The sequence below is a fragment of the Sorex fumeus genome, unplaced genomic scaffold, assembly GCF_029834395.1.
Source record: "Sorex fumeus unplaced genomic scaffold, SorFum_2.1 ptg000098l, whole genome shotgun sequence".
Lineage (NCBI taxonomy): Eukaryota > Metazoa > Chordata > Mammalia > Eulipotyphla > Soricidae > Sorex > Sorex fumeus.
The window spans coordinates 86,734,315-86,751,871 of NW_026606155.1; the positions used below are offsets into that span (position 1 = coordinate 86,734,315).

The window sequence follows — 17,557 nt, forward strand, 5'->3', positions numbered from 1 at the left end:
TCAAAAAATGGGGTGATGAAATGAACAGAAACTTTCTCAAAGACGAAATTCTAATGCTCTACATCACTAATCATCAGGGAGATGCAGATCTAAAACAACGAGATATCATCTCACACCACAGAGATGGTCCATGTCCAAAACAACAAAGGCAACCAGTGTTGGCACGGATGTGGCGAGAAAGGGACTCCTTCACTGCTGGTGGGAATGCTGACTGGTTCAGCCTTTTTGAAACACGGTATGGACAATTCTCAAAAAATTAGAAATTGAGCTCCCATTTGATTCAGCAATACCACTCCTGGGAATATATTCTGGAAAGGCAAAAAAGTATAGCCAAAATGACATCTGCAGCTCTACGTTCATTGCTGCACTGTTCACAATAGCCAAAATCTGGAAAAAACCTAAGTGCCTGAGAACAGATGACTGGTTAAAGAATCTTCGGTACATCTATACAATGGAGTACTATGCAGCTGTTAGAAAAGATGAAGTCATGAAATTTACATACAAGTGGTACTACATGGAAAGTATCATGCTAAGTGAAATTAGTCAGAAAGAGAGGGACAGAAGGGAACACCAAGTAAAGGGTGTTGTGAGGATCCTCCCAGGACGGGAGATGCATGCTGATAGTAGAGTATAGACCGAACATGATTGCCACTCAATGCCTCTTTTGCAAACTTCAGCAGCCAAAAGAAGAGAGAGAACAAAAGGGAATGCCCCGCCACAGAGGTGGGATGAGATGGGGGGGAAAGGGGGGTGGGAGGGATACTGGTATCATTGGTGGTGGAGAATGGGCACTGGTGGAGGGATGAATACTCGATCATAACTAAAACCCAAGCACAAAAACTTGTAATGTCTACAACTGTATTTCATGGTCACTTAATCACTTAACTTCCCGTTAGTCCTCGATTTGCTCGAGCGGGCGCCAGTAACGTCTCCATTTGTCCCTGTCGCGTGCTAGTGTAGCCCAATGGCATCTCTTCGCTCCGGGAACATGGAGGGCCTCAAACTGATCGTTCATGATCTTGACAAAGAAGTCTGACCATCTGGTAGGTGGGCGGCCACGCGGTCTCTTGACATCCCGTGGAATCCAATCAGTAACAGCTCTAGTCCAACGGTCGTCTTTAAATCTCATTACGTGACCAGCCCATCTGATTTTCGACACCTTGGCAAATGAGACAGCGTCCCTGATCCTTGATCGTCGACGGATGTCAGAACTCCGGATTCGTTCTCTCATTTGAGTGAAACGTGATATTCCAAGCATAGCTCTTTCTATTCTTCTTTGGGAGACCTGAATGGCGTTCTCATCTTGTTTGCGTAGGGCCCAGGTCTCTGAGGCATATGTTAATGCAGGAAGAGCAGTGGAATCAAAGAGATGTGCCCGGAGCCGGAGGTTCTTCGTCCTCTTAGCTATTTCTTCGACGTTCTTGAAGGCGTTCCAAGCCGCTCTCTTCCTCCTGCGCAGCTCGGGTGCCAGGTCATTTGTCATGTTGACCTCTCGACCTAGGTACACATAGCTGTTGCATTCGGAGATGGTCATTCCATTGAGAGCGAATGGGGCATCAGGAACAAGGCTGTTTCTCATAAACATTGTCTTCGTAAGATTCAGCTGTAGTCCTACCTTTCCACACTCACGGTCAAAGTCGGCCAGCATTTGTGCCGCTTGGCTGATGTTTGGTGTTATTAAAACAATGTCATCAGCAAAGCGGAGGTGGTGTAGTTGCCGACCATCTATCTTCACTCCCATTCCTTCCCATTCCAGTCGTCGCATGATGTTCTCGAGGGTGGCACTGAAGAGTTTTGGTGAAATGGTATCACCCTGCCGCACCCCTCTCTTGACATCAACGATCACTTCTTTGTAGAATGGTGAGATCCTGGTAGTGAATCCGCAATACAGCTCACGGAGGATCCTGATGTATTGGGCTTGAATGCCCTGATTGGCTAGGGCTTCAATGACCGCTTCCGTCTCAACAGAATCAAAGGCCTTCTTTAAATCAATGAACGTTAAGCAGAGCGGCATCTTGAACTCCCGAGAAACCTCAATGAGCTTGGTTATCGTGTGGATATGGTCGATGGTGCTGAATCCTTTGCGGAACCCTGCTTGCTCACATGGTTGTCCTTCATCTAGTGTTCTGCCAATCCTATTCAGGATGACTCGAGTAAACAACTTGTAGATGACAGACAGTAGGCAGATCGGGCGATAGTTGCCAATGTCATGGATGTCTCCCTTCTTGAACAGTAGTACGGTCCTGCTGGTTTTCCATTGAGATGGAACCTTGCATTCAGACAGGTAGCGAGTGAAGAGCCGAGCCAGTGTATTGATGAGTACTGACGGCAGTTTCTTCAGGTGTTCAGGTCTGACCTTGTCTGGGCCGGGTGCTGTTTGCTTCTTTACTGACGAAATGGCGTGTCGGATTTCGGAAGGGAGAACGTTGGGAACGACATACCCATCCTGTGGAATTTGGTATGTCGGCAAGTGGACATGGCTATCGAAGAGATTTGAGTAGAAGTCATGGATAATCTTCTCCATTGCCGTTCTGGAGGATGTGATGGATCCATCAGGACGTCGGAGGGCAGTCATCTTGGTCTTATAGTTGGCGAAGGACAGGCGGGCGTTATGAATACTTTTCCCGGCTTCTGCCACATCTACCAGTACTTCTGCTCTTCTCTCTTTGAGGTCTTCCTTGATCGCATCTCTGCACTGCTTTGCGAGCTCGGACGTTAGCTTGCGGTTGCCTGAGGCATGCGCCAAACCACGCTGGCGAATTAGCTCAAGAGTTTTCGAAGATAGGCGACTTTTTGTGGCTATCTCTCTCTTGGCGTTCCTCGCACATTCATGGAGGTGCTGAACCAGTCGATCGTATTCCTCGTCAATGTTGTCAACAATGGCATCTTCCCATGTTGCCGCAATAGTACCAAAGAGTTCCCAGTTGGTGGTCGTTCTGGGAGTTCTCTTTTTGAACTTTGCAGCCCTTTCTCCCCGCTCTGTGAAGTAGAATTTTGCACGAAGGAGACGGTGGTCCGATCCCGTTCGAAATTTTGGGACAACAGCGACATCAGTCAGGCAAAACCGTCGATTGAATATGATGTGGTCTATTTCGTTGTGGAATCGTCCACCGGGAGACTCCCATGTCCATCGTTTAGATTCTGCCTTCTGGAACTGTGAGTTACCATGAATGGTCTTGGTCGACATGATGAACTCAGACAGTCTCTCACCCTGTTCGTTCCATTCTAGGCCATGGGTTCCGATGTGAAGTTCTTCAGCTGATCTTCTCGGTCCTATCTTGGCATTAAAATCACCCACAATGATCTTGTAGAAGGTGTGGTCTTCTTTATAGAACTTCTCTAGCTCCATGTAGAACTTCTCGATTTCTCTTTCATCATAATGAGATGTTGGTGCGTAGACAACGAAGATAGAAACTGCAGGCAGTGAGCCACATCTATTCAAATATAAACGTCCGATTCGGGTTGTTAGGCATTCGAATGAATCAATGCTCTTGGCCAAGTTTGTGTTGACAAGGACACCGACGCCTCCAACACCTCTTTTATCGCATGTTCCGAGGAACAATTCTTCTCCAGTGTCGAAAACGGCATGGTGAGATTCATGTCTTCTTGTCTCGGTCAGACCAATGATGTCGTACTTGATCATTCGCGCTTGTACCATCAGGTCCTCGATGGATGCATCTGATGCTAGCGTACGTGCATTGAAAGTACAGACGATCATTTTTGTCTTCCTTCGTTGTGGCAGCCTAGGTCGGCCTTGAGATTTTGTCGGCCTCTCCTTTCTCATCCTTCTCAGTGCTGCCATGTCGGTGAAGCCTTCAGGGTCAGGTGAATGAGACCAGTTGTAGTTACTGGTTTTGGCATATCGAATACACAGCGGATAGCTTGCCAGGCTCTTCCGTGCGGGCGGAATGCTCTCGGTAGCTTGCCAGTCTTTCCGAGAGGTATAGAGGCTTTTGGGGTGACCTCTAATCACCCTTGTAGGTGTTACCATATTTGAACCCTATCAAATATGGTACGACAATTCCAGAAGACGGGTATTTAGTGTCTTATGATGTGTCGCGTGGCCGCTTGCAGCCGCGCGGGTCCGGAAAGCGTCCTGGAGTGTGGCGACGGCTGGGTAGTGGAAGTAGTATTTCATGGTGTTTCACTAATAAAAATTCAAACAAACAAAAAAAACAAAAGACTAAGGTCTGAGTGCAGGTGGGGCACTTGCCTTGCATGCAGCTTACCTTGGTTTGATCCCTGTCCCCCTAAAGGGTCTCCTGAGCCAGGAGTGATCCCTGAGTGCTGGAAGTAAGACCTGAGCACTGCCAGGTGTGGCTCCCTCACCTCCCAAAGACTAACACAAAGAATTTTAATCACAAAATTCCTGTTTCTTCATAGTACCAGAATCTTGCTTTGTTTTCATGAACATCAGGGAGTAGGTGGGAGCAGACAGAAAGGGGGTTCCTCTGTTCCTCTGATTCCCTGTGGGGACTTCAGATGAGGAGGCATCCTCTCACTGTTGCCCAGAGGGTGTTTTCCCGGGTATGCTCAGTGTGGGGCCAAATATATGACATGGTGCAGTGCCCTCCAAGAAAATTTCTTGGAATTCCTCTTGGTACCAATCTGAACCCAAATACTGTGTTGTTGATTTGTTTCTGATTTTAATGCCAACATTTCCCCTTTACTTGTACATTTTCTTCAGAAAAGTAAGGGTAGGGGCCACCAAACACATCTTTTCCTTTGTGCAGAGAAACTTCAGTTCATTGGTCGAAGAAAAAGATGAAAATCTGAAGGAACTGGTTCTCCAAAATGAACTAAAGGTGGGTGTGTTGGGCCGACTCAGCAGTGTTTATCACCCTGTGAACAGACGTGATGTTGTGGTTTTCGAGACATTTTAAAGGAAGATGGAGGCAGTAATTGCTAACAGATTAGATTTAGATGCTGCAACCAAATGTCCCAGTTTTTTTTTTTTGCAACATTTTTATACATTATCAAAGCAAATAACCCGGCATTGTTGCATTTTGTCACTCAGGATCATATAACTTCAGGATCATATATCAAAACCCAGAAATTTCTCAAAATTACTTTGTATAGTATGTGTTCTGATTTGGGGCTTATAAAAGGTTTCTCTATTACACGAGAGATGAAGTAAGAGAGTCAGAAATTTCCCTGACTCTTTAGCATTTTTTCATTCCCCCAGCCTGCTCACCTGGACTTGAACTTGCTGGTTCTCTGACGCCGGGCTGTGTCGGAGAGGGTATTGAACTGTGCCAGGTTGACTCCTCTGTCCCAATTCCCAGGCCCTTATCCAGCCCAGTTCACTACGGACCCCTGAAGTTTTACTGTTTTCAAACCTCCCACTCAATTACTATATAAAAAAAATGTTGTTTCTAGAGAGCCTGAACTTAACCTCATTTCATTTTTCATAAGCATTCCCCTGTAGGAGAGACATTCTTAGCTGAATCTGATTCCTTTTTCTTGGATTTCTCAGTTCCTCTAGTCCCCCCATTTCAAACAAGGGGAAAAGGATCCAATGTTCAGCATTGTCTTTTGTTGTTCCTTAGCTCCTCTTGGTGTTTTTACTCTTACTCTGTTCCTGACACATAGTGAACCCTCAGGTTGTTACTGCTTTAATGTTGCTGTTTTCTTTGCTATATGAACAGTTTCTTATAGTCTCCATTCTCCCCTTGGGAGATTCTTCTTGGTTGCATTGTGGGGCTTTACAGTTTATTGTGGTTTGGGGCCACACCCAGCAGTGCTCAGGACTATTCCCAGCAGAGGAGTCATGTGGTGCCAGGGAGCAAACCAGGGGTTCCACATGCAAAGTATATGCTAAAGCCCTTTGAACCTTCTCCCTGTTCCTCTGTCTGGGTCTTTAAACTGTGTTAGAGCCAAGGTGCGTCATCTTGGGAAAGGAGTGTTCATTCATTAAAGGATTCCCAAGAAGGATACCAGGGAAAGGGAAATTATAAAGAGAAGTCTAGCATCACAAATTTTTAAAGTAGTGTCTTGGCATTTTTTAAATTACAAAAAAATTCTCTGTTCGGTAGAGAAAATTTTAACGATAACATTTTCTGAGTGCATTTCTATTTATGAAAGTAACACGTGCTTACTGAAGAACGCTTACAAAACAGCTTACAGAGCAGGTGCAGGTAATAGTGTGGGGCTTTCAAAGGTGAGGAAGTAATGCCACTAGGTGGCAGCTGGGGTGGCACCTGACCCTTAGTCAGCTCCCCAGGCTGCACATCTGAGGTATCACTTCCTCTCTGCAGATAGATCAGCTGACAAAAGACTGGCGCCAGAAGTGGGGTGAGTGGAAGGTCCTGGTGGAGCATTATCGAGTGGACATCAACAGGAAGAGGGCCGAGGTGGTCATCAACTCCAGCCTGCCTCATCTCATGGCCTTGGAGGACGATGTGCTCAGCACTGGGGTGGTGCTTTATCACCTCAAGGTGAGTAGGCTCTCCCCCTGCCGCCACTCCAGGTGACCTAGCAGCCGGGTGCTGGACAGAGACAGACGCTGCAGGGGCCCCTGGCAGCTGATATCCTCAGGAAACTGGGCAAGTCGACTGATTGTGATCGTTTAGCTCTTGTGTAAATAGAGCAGAAAGGCAGGAAAATCTGAACAATCGCTTGTTTTCCAGCTGCTGCTACTGTTGCTCTTATGTAACTTGCTTTTTGTTCTGAATGCCTTTATTTCCGGTTCTCAAGTCAGAATGCTGTTGCTGCTGCTGTGTCCTTGCTTCACTGCCATCTGCAGGCCTGGGGGTGCCCCAGGCCTCAGAGACCCCTGTCCTCATGAGCTGCAGTGCAGCTGCTGGCTGATGGCTTTCAGAGGCTAAAGGCAACCACAGATTTGAACCATTTCTTTCTAATACTTCCTCACTTACTTCAGCTCCCGAACCAGCACAAAACACACCTTTCCTTCCTCAATACTAGATTTACACGGGAAAGAAGGGGGTGGTCTCAGACAGTAGATCTAGAAAAGCCTACGCAAGAAATGAGGAGTCTGGAGAGCACAGCTGCCTTATCTGGTTTTTTCTTGTGTGTGTGTGTGGTGGGGGGGAGAGGGGGTGGCAAGTGTTGACCCACTTCGTGATACTCAGCAGCTTCTTCCAGCCCTGGTGGTGCTCAGAGCATACTCCTGGCTCTGTGCCCAGGGTCACTTCTAGAGGTGCTCAGGAGATGAATGAAATGCAATGAAACCCGTTGCTGTGTGAAAGGCAAGTGCCTTGTTCCCTGTACTCTCTTTTCTGCCCTCAGGTCCTCATTTTTTTAAATATATTTTTTAAATTGAATAACCATGACGTCGATCCTTACAAAGCTGTTTGGGGCCGGGGGTAGGTAAGATAGAGAAGGGACTAATATGAGAATATTAGTTGGAAATGATCATGTGGGACAAGAACTGAGCGTTAAAAGTAGGTAAAGGGACATACGTGATAACCTTTCAGGACCTCATTTTTTTTATATTTTTTTATTAGTGAAACACCATGAGGTACAGTTGTAGATTTACAATTTTTTGTGCTTGGGTTTGATTATACAATGATCAGATACCCATCCCTCCACCAGTGCCCGTTTTCCACCACCATGGATAATATCCCCCCCACCCCCATCCCCTCATCCCCCCTACCTCTGTGGCAGGGCAATCCCCTGTGTTCTCTCTCTCCTTTTGGGTGTTGTGGTCTGCAAAAGAGGCATTGAGTGGCAAACATGTTCAGTCCATAGTCTACTTTCGACATGCATCTCCCCTCCTGGGGGGATCCTCCAAACATCCTTTATTTGGTGCTCCCTTCTCTATCTGAGCTGCCCTTTCCTCTAGAATGCCCGACTGGCCACTTAGCTATGGAGTAATCCTCCTGGTGCTGATCTCAGCTATTCTTGGGTATTAATCTCATATTTTGTTACTTTATATCCCCCAGATGAATGCAATCTTTCTATGTCTATCCCTCTCTTTCTGACTCATTTCGCTTAACATGATACTTTCCATGTTGTACCACTTGTATGTAAATTTCATGACTTCATCTTTTCTAAGAGCTACACAGTACTCCATTGTGTAGATGTACCAAAGTTTCTTTAACCAGTCATCTGTTCTTGGGCATTCAGGTTTCTTCCAGTTTCTGGCTATTGTAAAGAGTGCTGCAATGAACAAACAAGTGTAGATGTCACTTCGAATACATTTTTGCCTCTCTGGGATATATTCCCAGGAGTGGTATTGCTGGGTCAAATGGGAGCTCAATTTCTAATTTTTTGAGAATCGTCCATACTGTTTTCCAGAAGGGCTGAACCAGTCGACATTCCCACCAACAGTGAAGGAGTGTCCCTTTCTCGCCACATCCGCGCCAGCAGCATCGGTTGCTTTTGTTCTTTTGAATGTGGGCCAGTCTCTGAGGTGTGAGATGGTATCTCATTGTGGTTTTGATCTGCATCTCCCTGATGATTAGTGATGTAGAGAATTTTCTCATGTGCTTTTTTTGCCATTCGGATTTCTTCTTTGAGAAAGTTTCTGTTCATTTCATTGCCCCATTTTTGGATGGGGTTGGATGTTTTCTTCTTGTGGAGTTTAACCAGTATTTTGTATATCCTGGATATCAACCCCTTGTCAGATGTGTATTCGGCGAATATCCTTTCCCATTCTGTAGACTGTCTTTGTATTTTGGTCACTGTTTCTTTGGAGGTGCAGAAGCGTCTTAGTTTAAGATAGTCCCATTTATCTATCTCTGTTTTCACTTGCTTGGCCAGTGGCGTGGCATCTTTGAAGATACCATTAGCTTCAATGTCATGGATTATTTTGCCAACTTTGTCTTCAATGTACCTTATGGTTTCTGGTTTGATGTTGAGGTCTTTAATCCATTTTGATCTTACTTTTGTACATGGTGTTAGGCAGAGTTCTGAGCCCATTTTTTTGCATGTAGCCGCAGGACCTCATTTTTAAAGTATTGTTTTGAGACTTAGTGACCATGGTAGCTACAGCCTTATATCCTGTCCTCATCAAATTTGCTATCCTACTGTGGAGCAGTGCACAGCGGGTAAGGCATTTGCCTTGCATGCGGCCAACATGGCCGACCCGGGTTCGATTCCTCTGCCCCTCTTGGAGAGTCCGGCAAGCTACTGAGAGTATCTTGCCCACATGGCAAAGCCTGGCAAGCTACCCATGACATATTTAATATGCCAAAAACAGTAACAACAAGTCTCACAATTTGTTGTAAGACATTACTGGTGCCTGCTTGAGCAAATCGATGAACAATGGGAGGACAATGCTACTGTGGGAAGACAGTCCCTGTGTCTGGCAGGACTTCCTTGGTGTGGTCAAACTCCCTATGCTCTCAAGCTTTGTTTTCAAAATTGGCCCCAGATAACATTTAAAGGGAATAGTACATTTATGGGGGAAAGGTAGTGCTGGTTCTATCCCTGGAGAAATTTGGCTGCTGATGCTGCATTGCACATAGGCTGTGAGGTGTTAGCAAAATCATATTTAGAAAATATGTGATCTTATGGTAAGTCTTCAGGGAAGTTGTCAGGGACTGAGTCTTTTTTTCTTCTTCTTTTTTTTTTTTTATGGAGGAGTACTGCTATTTGGGCTGGAGCAATAGCACAGCAGGTAGGGTGTTTGCCTTGCATGCTGCAGGCCTGGCCGACCCGGGTTCAGTTCCTCCACCCCTCTCAGAGACCCCAGCAAGCTACTGAGAGTATCTCGCCTGCAGGGAAAAGCCTGGCAAGCTCCCCATGATGTATTCGATATGCTAAACACAGTAACAATAAGTCTCACAATGGAGATGTTTCTGGGCCTGCCTGAGCAAATCGATGAACAATGGGAGGATAGTGCTACAGTGCTACTGCTATTTATTCAGCCATTGATTCACAATCACAATCATCTCATCCTGTTTGTCGATTGCCTCGAGCAGGCACCAGTAAGTCTCCTTCTTCCTAGCCCTGAGATTTTAAAGGAGCCATATTCAATGCTCTTTCATGGCTAGGAGAATGAGACCTATCATTGCTACTGGTATTTGGCATATGGAGTACGAGACACGGGAAGTTTGCCAGACTCTGCCATGTGGGCAGGATACTTTCAGTAGCCTGCCGGGTTCTCTAAAGTAAAAACGGGAAAATAAGATGTTGCACGGCCGCAAATGCGGCTGCGCACTTCCGGGAGCTGGGTTTTATAGTCTCTGGGTCTTGGCTGTTGATGGGACCACCTGGCGCTGGCCACAGCTGGTGGGTATAACGCCTACTTACTGGAAGATGGTGGATCTGGGTGGAGAATGTCCAGTCCTGATCTGAGCAGGATTGGAGATCTCAGCCCGGGGACCCGCATGCCTGGGTTCCTCTGCCAGTTCCTTCATGCATGAGGCTTGTCTGGACGTGTGGAGAGTGGTCTCAGCATGGCTGTGGCTGGTTCTGGAGGTCTTTGGCTGCCGGGGCTCTGCTCGGGGCAGGGAGGGAAACTCAACCCGCCCCCTCCAAGGGGCCCCAATGAGGACAGTCAGGCACGGGGGCAGCCATTGATTAAGCTGTTTAAACTGGGCATGAACTCCACATTACTTAAAAATAATTTTTAATTGAATATCCATGATATAGACCATGGGCTGGAGCGATAGCACAGCGGTAGGGCGTTTGCCTTGCATGCAGCCAACATGGTCGACCTGAGTTCGATTCCTCCGCCCCTCTCTGAGAGCCCAGCAAGCTACCAAGAGTATCTCGCCCGCATGGCAGAGCCTGACAAGCTACCCATGTTGTATTCGATATGCCAAAAACAGTAACAACAAAGTCTCCAATGGAGACGTTACTGGGCCCACTCGAGCAAATCAATGAACAATGGGAGGACAGTGACAGAGACAGATATAGACAATTACAAAGCTGTTCATGATTGGGTTTCAGTCATACAATGATCCAGCACCCATCCCTCCAGCAGTGTACATTTCCCACCACCAATGTCCTGTTTCCCTACCACCATGCTCCCACATCCCACCCCCACCCCCACCCCCAGCCTTCTTCTGTGGGAGGCACTTTCCTTCTTGCTCTCTCCTTTTCCTTTTGTGCATTATGGTTTGCAATGCAAGTGTTAAGAGGTCATGGTGTTTGTTCAGGGCATTTGGTTTTTCTATCAGAATGGTAAGGCTGGAGTTGCTTTTCAGTTGGGTGGCAGATTTGGGGTGTGAATGTGACTGCACCAGCTTCTGGAAGTACAGGGAGGTGGGGGGAGGTAGCCCATCTCAACCCCAAGAAAGCCTGGAGATTTCAGTCACAAAACCTGCGTACCAGAATTTTCAGCAGATTATGTCTCGGTGAGATCTGTCCTGAGATGATGGAGTGAGGTCATGATATGGCCATGATTTTGGATTGTGGAAGCAAGCAGCTGCCTGGAGCTCTGCTTGGGTGGGCACCAGGCCAACCCATCCCCTCCAATTTACCCCTGTCTGTTCAGCAATATGTGGGTCCAAGATTAATTGATACTTTTAATCTCTTTCAAGATTTATGGGTTTCTGAAATAAGGCCAATAGATGAGCTTATATAGCTGAGCCAGTGGTAGTTTGTGACCATGGCTCCCATATATCTAACTTTTGGCCATTTAATTTCTTGGTAAGGTTGGTCCCAAGTTGTTGGCGTCCAGCCAATGGCACGGTGGCAATTTTGGCATATTAGGAAGCCTGAAAGCACCATCGGCCTGATGATGCATTCACCCCGACACGAACAGGTTGACCTACTGGCAGGGACGAAATCTTTCAAAGAGATAGTTTATTTTCTGGCACCAGAGCAGAAGTTCTCGCAGTAACAATGCCCTGGGCAGATGTGACTATTCCCATAACAGCTCCAGTTACCCAGAGTCCTTCCATTATTCAGAATCGCAGAGAGAGGCTGGAGGTCAGGAAGAGACCGGCAAGTTCTCTTGGATGGATCAGAATGGTCAGTGTTGGAGTAGAACTGACTTGATGCATTGATTGGCTGTGGGGTAAGCAGAGGAAGCTAAGTCAAGTCATGGAGCTCAGGGACTGAAGAAGGTCAGCAGTGAAGTGAGTCTCACAAGGGAGCGAAGATGGAAGTGAAGATGTGGAGACCAGCCCATCCTCTGACACGCTTTCCCCACAGTCCTATGCCTACAGAGATGTGCCCCCACATCGTGCACTCACTGTGAACCTAAGCTCCAGGGTTCAAGTTGGCTCTGTCTATATTCCAGGCATTTCTGTGTTCCATGTGCTCATTTCCCTACTTTTTCCCCATGCCACCTGGGGGAAATACTTGGGAAGGCCCAGGGCCTCAGTCGTGCAGAGCAGGCCTGCAACCTCTTGTTAGGATTCTGCTTAACCATACAGTTGTAATCACCAAGGGTTTTCTTTATTTGCATCTGTGTGCTCAGTTACAAACTTCGAAGAGTCTCTGGAAACCCTCTGGCAACTGTTCTCCTTGGGTGATCTCCGGAAAGCACCCAGGGCAGAGTGCAGGTGGACCCCCAGCCCCTAGTGCTGCCGCTCCGTCACCATGTTGGCAGTGTCTACCCGCAGATGTATAGGCTGTGTGGTGCTGTGGTCTTTACTCTTTGGGGAGAAAAGTGCATCATCTTTGGGACTGGCTCATCCCTCACAAAGGGTAGTGACCCCTTTATCGCTGCTCTTCAGGGCTAGTGCTTGACCCTGTGCTCCTCTCACTGGCTCTGGCTGTGTTTACTAGTGCAGTGTGACTGAGCCTTCCCAGAGTCTTCCTTCTCACAGCCTATTTGGGGGCATCTAGAACAATCTCCCCCTCTTTGGCTGCTGGTTCTCTAGTGGTCACTTTGCAAGCATCGGCTGCTGGGGAGGTGCTGGGTGAGGCTGGAAAACCTGGAATCAGAACCCAGAGGGAACTGGCCCTTAGCCAGAGTGCTCCTTCCTCCTCAGCCTTTGGGTTCCCGGGGCAGCTTTTCCTGGAACTTCAGATTCCCATCTGTGATGGGGTGGAGGCGGGCAGAGAAGAACACCTAGGTTTGGGATTGTCGAGGATCAGATAGGAGATATTTATAAAGCATTTAGCATGTGCCTGGGATGTTAAACACACATCTGAGATTCCACATCTCTGGCCATGTGTGTTCTCCCAGCAGAATTACCATAGTGGAAAGGGACCAAGGCTCTGCTAACCCAGCGATTCATTCACACTAACTCTGGCTTCTGCCTCTTCTCTTTTCTAGTGCTACTTTGATTCTAGATGTGCGTTTCTGCTCTGTGCTTTCCTTTTCCCTCTTAGACTGTGCTGTCTGTTACTCTGCTGTTTGAACTTCGTCTGCTGACCGAGAAGGTTAAAAATCTCACACTGCCTTACATCGTCCTGAAAGGTGCGCCTCTTTGAGACTGACTGTGCCAAGGTTGGACCCCATAAGCCTTAGGTTCTTGGAGGAAAGCTATATTTTCACACCTGCTCACACAATCTGTAACCCCGGCAATGGGAGACAGTGTTTGTTGTTTGTCGCATGTTACCCAGAGCTGGTAACATGAGTTTGTCATATCCTGTTCATCATATACAGTTTGCTCCTGCATTCCCCGGGGCTCTGGGACTGCAGAGTTAGTAGGCAGAGCTGTCAAACAGTCTGTACCAGAGTTGAGAAGTGTGGGAAAGACTGGGACAGGCAGGAAGATGGTGATAATATCTAAACCTGGCAAACTCTCCTGGGGTAGGGCTGCTTCCCTTTTATTGTCATTAAATTGACTTTGCTTCTCCCTTTAGGAGGGGATCACTAAAATAGGAAGGATCGATTCAGAGCAGGAACAGGACATTGGTAAGTGACAGGGCCTAAGGGCATTTCTGCTTGAGAGGAAAGAATCTGAGCATCAAGAGATTCTCTTTTTGGGGATGGGGGTCTCCCAAGCAGTACTTAGGGGGCCCAAGAGCGATTTCCCATGATTCTTGGTCACCCAGCACCCCAAAACCTCTGGTTGGGAGCCCCAAGGCTATTTCCAGGGATGCTTGGAGGATCAGATGCTAGGGACCAAACTGAGGTTGTCAGGTGAGAGGGTACTGCTTAACCTCCATACTCTCTCGTGCCCAATTTCTCCTCTTCTGCTGCTGGGTTGTGGGTCTCTGGGGAGTGACCAGAGGATGTCCACACTATGGGAGGGTCCAGACCAGGGTGGTTTCAGGAGGCTGGGTTGGCTTGCTCTTTCTTGTCACTTTCCAGATGTGGATTTGATCTCATGGAATAGAGGGGCTCTTTCCTGGGGCTCTCCCCAAGCCCATGTGACCCATTTCTCCTACAGTATTGCAGGGTCAGTGGATCGAGAGAGACCACTGCACGATCACCAGTGCCTGTGGGGTGGTCATTCTGAGGCCGGCTCAGGGCGCCCGGTGCACAGTCAATGGCCGGGAGGTCACCACATCCTGTCGTCTGACCCAAGGTAGGACTGTCTCCCACCCAGATGGTGCCAGGATGTTTGATGGCTAGTTCTGTCCTCATGGCCCATATCCAGAGAGCTCAGCTGGACTACTAGTTGCTGCTGCCTTTACAGCTTTCCTAATATGATCCTCTTCCCAGAAACAGGAAGTCCTGGCTCCCAAGTGGAGGAGCATTCTCTGGCATTTGTGTCTGTTTGCTAGCTCCGGGCCACAAAAAAATGCTGAAACTCTTTCCTTGGAGCAGTCTAGGTCATTGGGGAGAACATAAAGGTTGTTACAAGGCTTAAACAGGTTGTTCTTTGTGGGAAGAGGGTGGTTGGGCCATACCTGCCAGTGCTCAGGGGTTACTCCCGACTCTGCGCTTAGGCATCTCTCTTGGTGCTTGGGGGATCAGATAATGCTGAGGATGAAACTAGGGTCTGCTGCAAGCACCTTACCCCTGTAGGATCTCTTTCAGCCCCTCCATACAATGTTCTCAGTTCCTTCACTCCCTAACATTGTTCTTGGCACTGACCCCCCTTATTCCCATCACTCTTAACTAATCTTAACTTGCCACCCTTAACTAATCTGCTCAAGTTCTCTCTGTCTGAGGCTGAGTTCCGTTTCCCCCACTTCCTCGAGTCGTTCCCTCACGGCTTCACCTGGAACGCATTGTCTTTACTTGATCCACCAGCTCTGCTCCTATTCTTTTATGACTCCTGCACATGAGCTACTTGATGTGCCATGAGCACGTGCCTGAGTGCTCAACTGTCCACTTTGTATGTGTTTGGTGGGGGGCTTTGTCCCCCAGGGCAGTGCCCTGTGTGGAAGGTGGCCTTAGCTGTGAGCCGTTCCTGACCTCCCATCTGTCTCTGTGCTAGGAGCTGTCATCACCCTGGGGAAAGCTAAGAAGTTCCGATTCAACCACCCTGCAGAGGCCGCAGTCCTGCGGCAGCGGAGACAGGTCAGCGCCATGCTCTCCGGTGGCGGCCAAAGCTCCCTGCCTGCTTGTCCCCCTTGGGGGGAATGTCTCCAGCTTTGCCTCTGCCTAGGTGGCAGCCTTGCTGGTAGCCTCACTCTGCTGTGCTCCTCATTCTTAGGTTGGAGAGCCTGTTGGTGGCAGCAGCGGCTCTTTGGAATGGCTGGACTTGGACGGAGATGTCACTGCCCCCCGCTTTGGTCTCTGCCCTTTGCTTTGCAAGGAAAGGTGAGGAAACAGCTGCTTGTACCTGCTGGAGAACCTTTTTCTTAATTCTGTGGAGTAGTGGGGAGGAGATGGGTGTCTGCAGACAAGGTCTGAGCAGGGCCTGGTCTGAACCCTAAGTCCTGCTTGGGTAAGTTTTGTTTTTTGTTTTTTCGCTTTTTGGGTCACACCCAGCTGTGCTCAGGGATTACTTCTGGCTCTGAAATCAGGAATCACCCCTGGCGGTGCTCAGGGGACCATATGGGATGCTGGGAATCAAACCCAGGTTGGCTGCATGCAAGGCAAACGCCCTACCCGCTTGTGCTATCGTTCCAGCCCCACTTAGCTCAGAATTGGCGATGAAGTGGTCTTGGCTATAATTCATTTCCTCTTTGCTGCTGCAATTTCTTCATCACTGAAAGGAAGATGTGATGCTGCTTCCTGTGGCCACTTTCCTCTGTCCACTGATTGGAGACATGTTTGTAGATCTCTTTGCTTTGAACCTCCCTCCCCAGCTGCCCTTCCCATTCAGGGCTGCTGGTGTGAGTGCGTTTAGTATCAGTTGGCTCCCAGGACTGAACAGAACTCTTCAAGATTCTGTGGGAATCTTTTATTTTTGCTTCCCTCTCATTCACCTGCATTCTGTCCCTGAGACATGAAGTGTATATTCAGAAAATGAATTCGAAACTGCGGTGTCCTCTCACCACCTGCATTCTTGGTGATCAGTTGCAGTTTATTCCAATATCATCTTGATTCTCCTTCCAGTCTCATCCACTCCCGTATTCCTTCTTTATCCTCGTTGATTCTCCTCCTTCACCTCCGTCCCCCTCTATTCTCCTCTTCCTTATTCTCCGCAATTCTCCTCTTCCTACTCACTCTTACAGCCTTACTTATATCCCAAATCATGAGGGGTTAGGGTAGCAATTACACATAGGTGTGGTCATATAATCAACAGATGTAAAAGTCCTTCCCTCCAGGGAGGCTTCTTCTAGGACAAATTCTTATCCAGCAAGAGGACTTGCCTAAGGGCAAAATACCATCTAGGGGTGTGTTTCTCCTTTCCTTAGTTCAACAGCCATCTAAACATTCGTCTATTAGTCATTTTGTATGGACACAGTAAGAGATGCAGTAAGCTTATAGGGTAGCTCTCCTGGGGACATTTCACTATAGATCTCAGACTACAGTGCTCAGGCCCTATTAGTCTTTGCTAACCCTAGCCGGGTCCTAATCCAGTTGACACTCTTTGGATTATGACAGAATTTGTCCATGACTGTTCTCTTAATTTATAGTTAAGTGTTATGGCGCTTGGCCTGGCTCGTTTCGATGCCAGGGTAGCTCACAGCTTGCCCTGGGTCCATCCAGTACCTCATCAGGACCCTGCTTTTGGGATGCTAGGAACTAAGGGTAACTGAGGCTTAAGTTGAAACAAAACAGATGCCCAGGAGTGAGTATTATTTGGAGTCAGTTAACTCCCAAGTTATAAAAACAGAGCATTAACTGTCATCCTGTATCTATACAAAAAGGACATTGCTCTGAAGTAAACCATGCAAAAGGGCATTAGGGAAGGAGAAAAGCAATATTTCACTTACAAATACAAATCCAGAGTCCTCAGAAGGATCTAACCTTACAAGTCAACAGAGTCTGATTTGGGGATAAAGGTCATTGACAGGTTGGGGAAACAGAGCACAGAGAAGAGGTTAAAGATAAACACAGAGGAATGGGAGTGCCTCAGGAGCACTGTGAATGGTGTAATCCAATAAACCTAAGCTTTATGCGACCAGGGAGAAATGACAAACCAATGTTACCCTACAATGAAGCCCACGTTTAATGGATTCTTTAAGTGATGACAGTACTTTTCTTCTTCATAGTCCTTCTGATGTTGGTGGGCCCCATGGGTGGCTCATATGAAGTGGAGAGGAGAAGAACAGTCACTATCTCCCAATCCGCCTCTGCCTCCCGGACCCATTGTTACTGGGCTTTTGTCTTGCTTGCGGAAAGTAATTTCAGGAGTAGACAGGCAGTGAAGTAAAAGGGGTGAGAGAGGGAGGGTGGGGA

The 17,557-nt window shown here is 47.7% G+C and overlaps 1 protein-coding gene across 1 annotated transcript in view; it reads left to right on the plus strand.

Annotated features, from left to right (window-relative positions):
• Positions 1-17,557, plus strand: part of STARD9 (StAR related lipid transfer domain containing 9) — a 112,085-nt gene that overhangs the window by 69,524 nt on the left and 25,004 nt on the right. The window contains exons 15-20 of the mRNA XM_056133972.1: positions 4,734-4,805; positions 6,258-6,437; positions 13,675-13,726; positions 14,205-14,342; positions 15,201-15,283; positions 15,420-15,526. Of these exons, the coding sequence (XP_055989947.1) occupies positions 4,734-4,805; positions 6,258-6,437; positions 13,675-13,726; positions 14,205-14,342; positions 15,201-15,283; positions 15,420-15,526 (632 nt within the window). The remainder of the gene's footprint in view (positions 1-4,733; positions 4,806-6,257; positions 6,438-13,674; positions 13,727-14,204; positions 14,343-15,200; positions 15,284-15,419; positions 15,527-17,557) is intronic.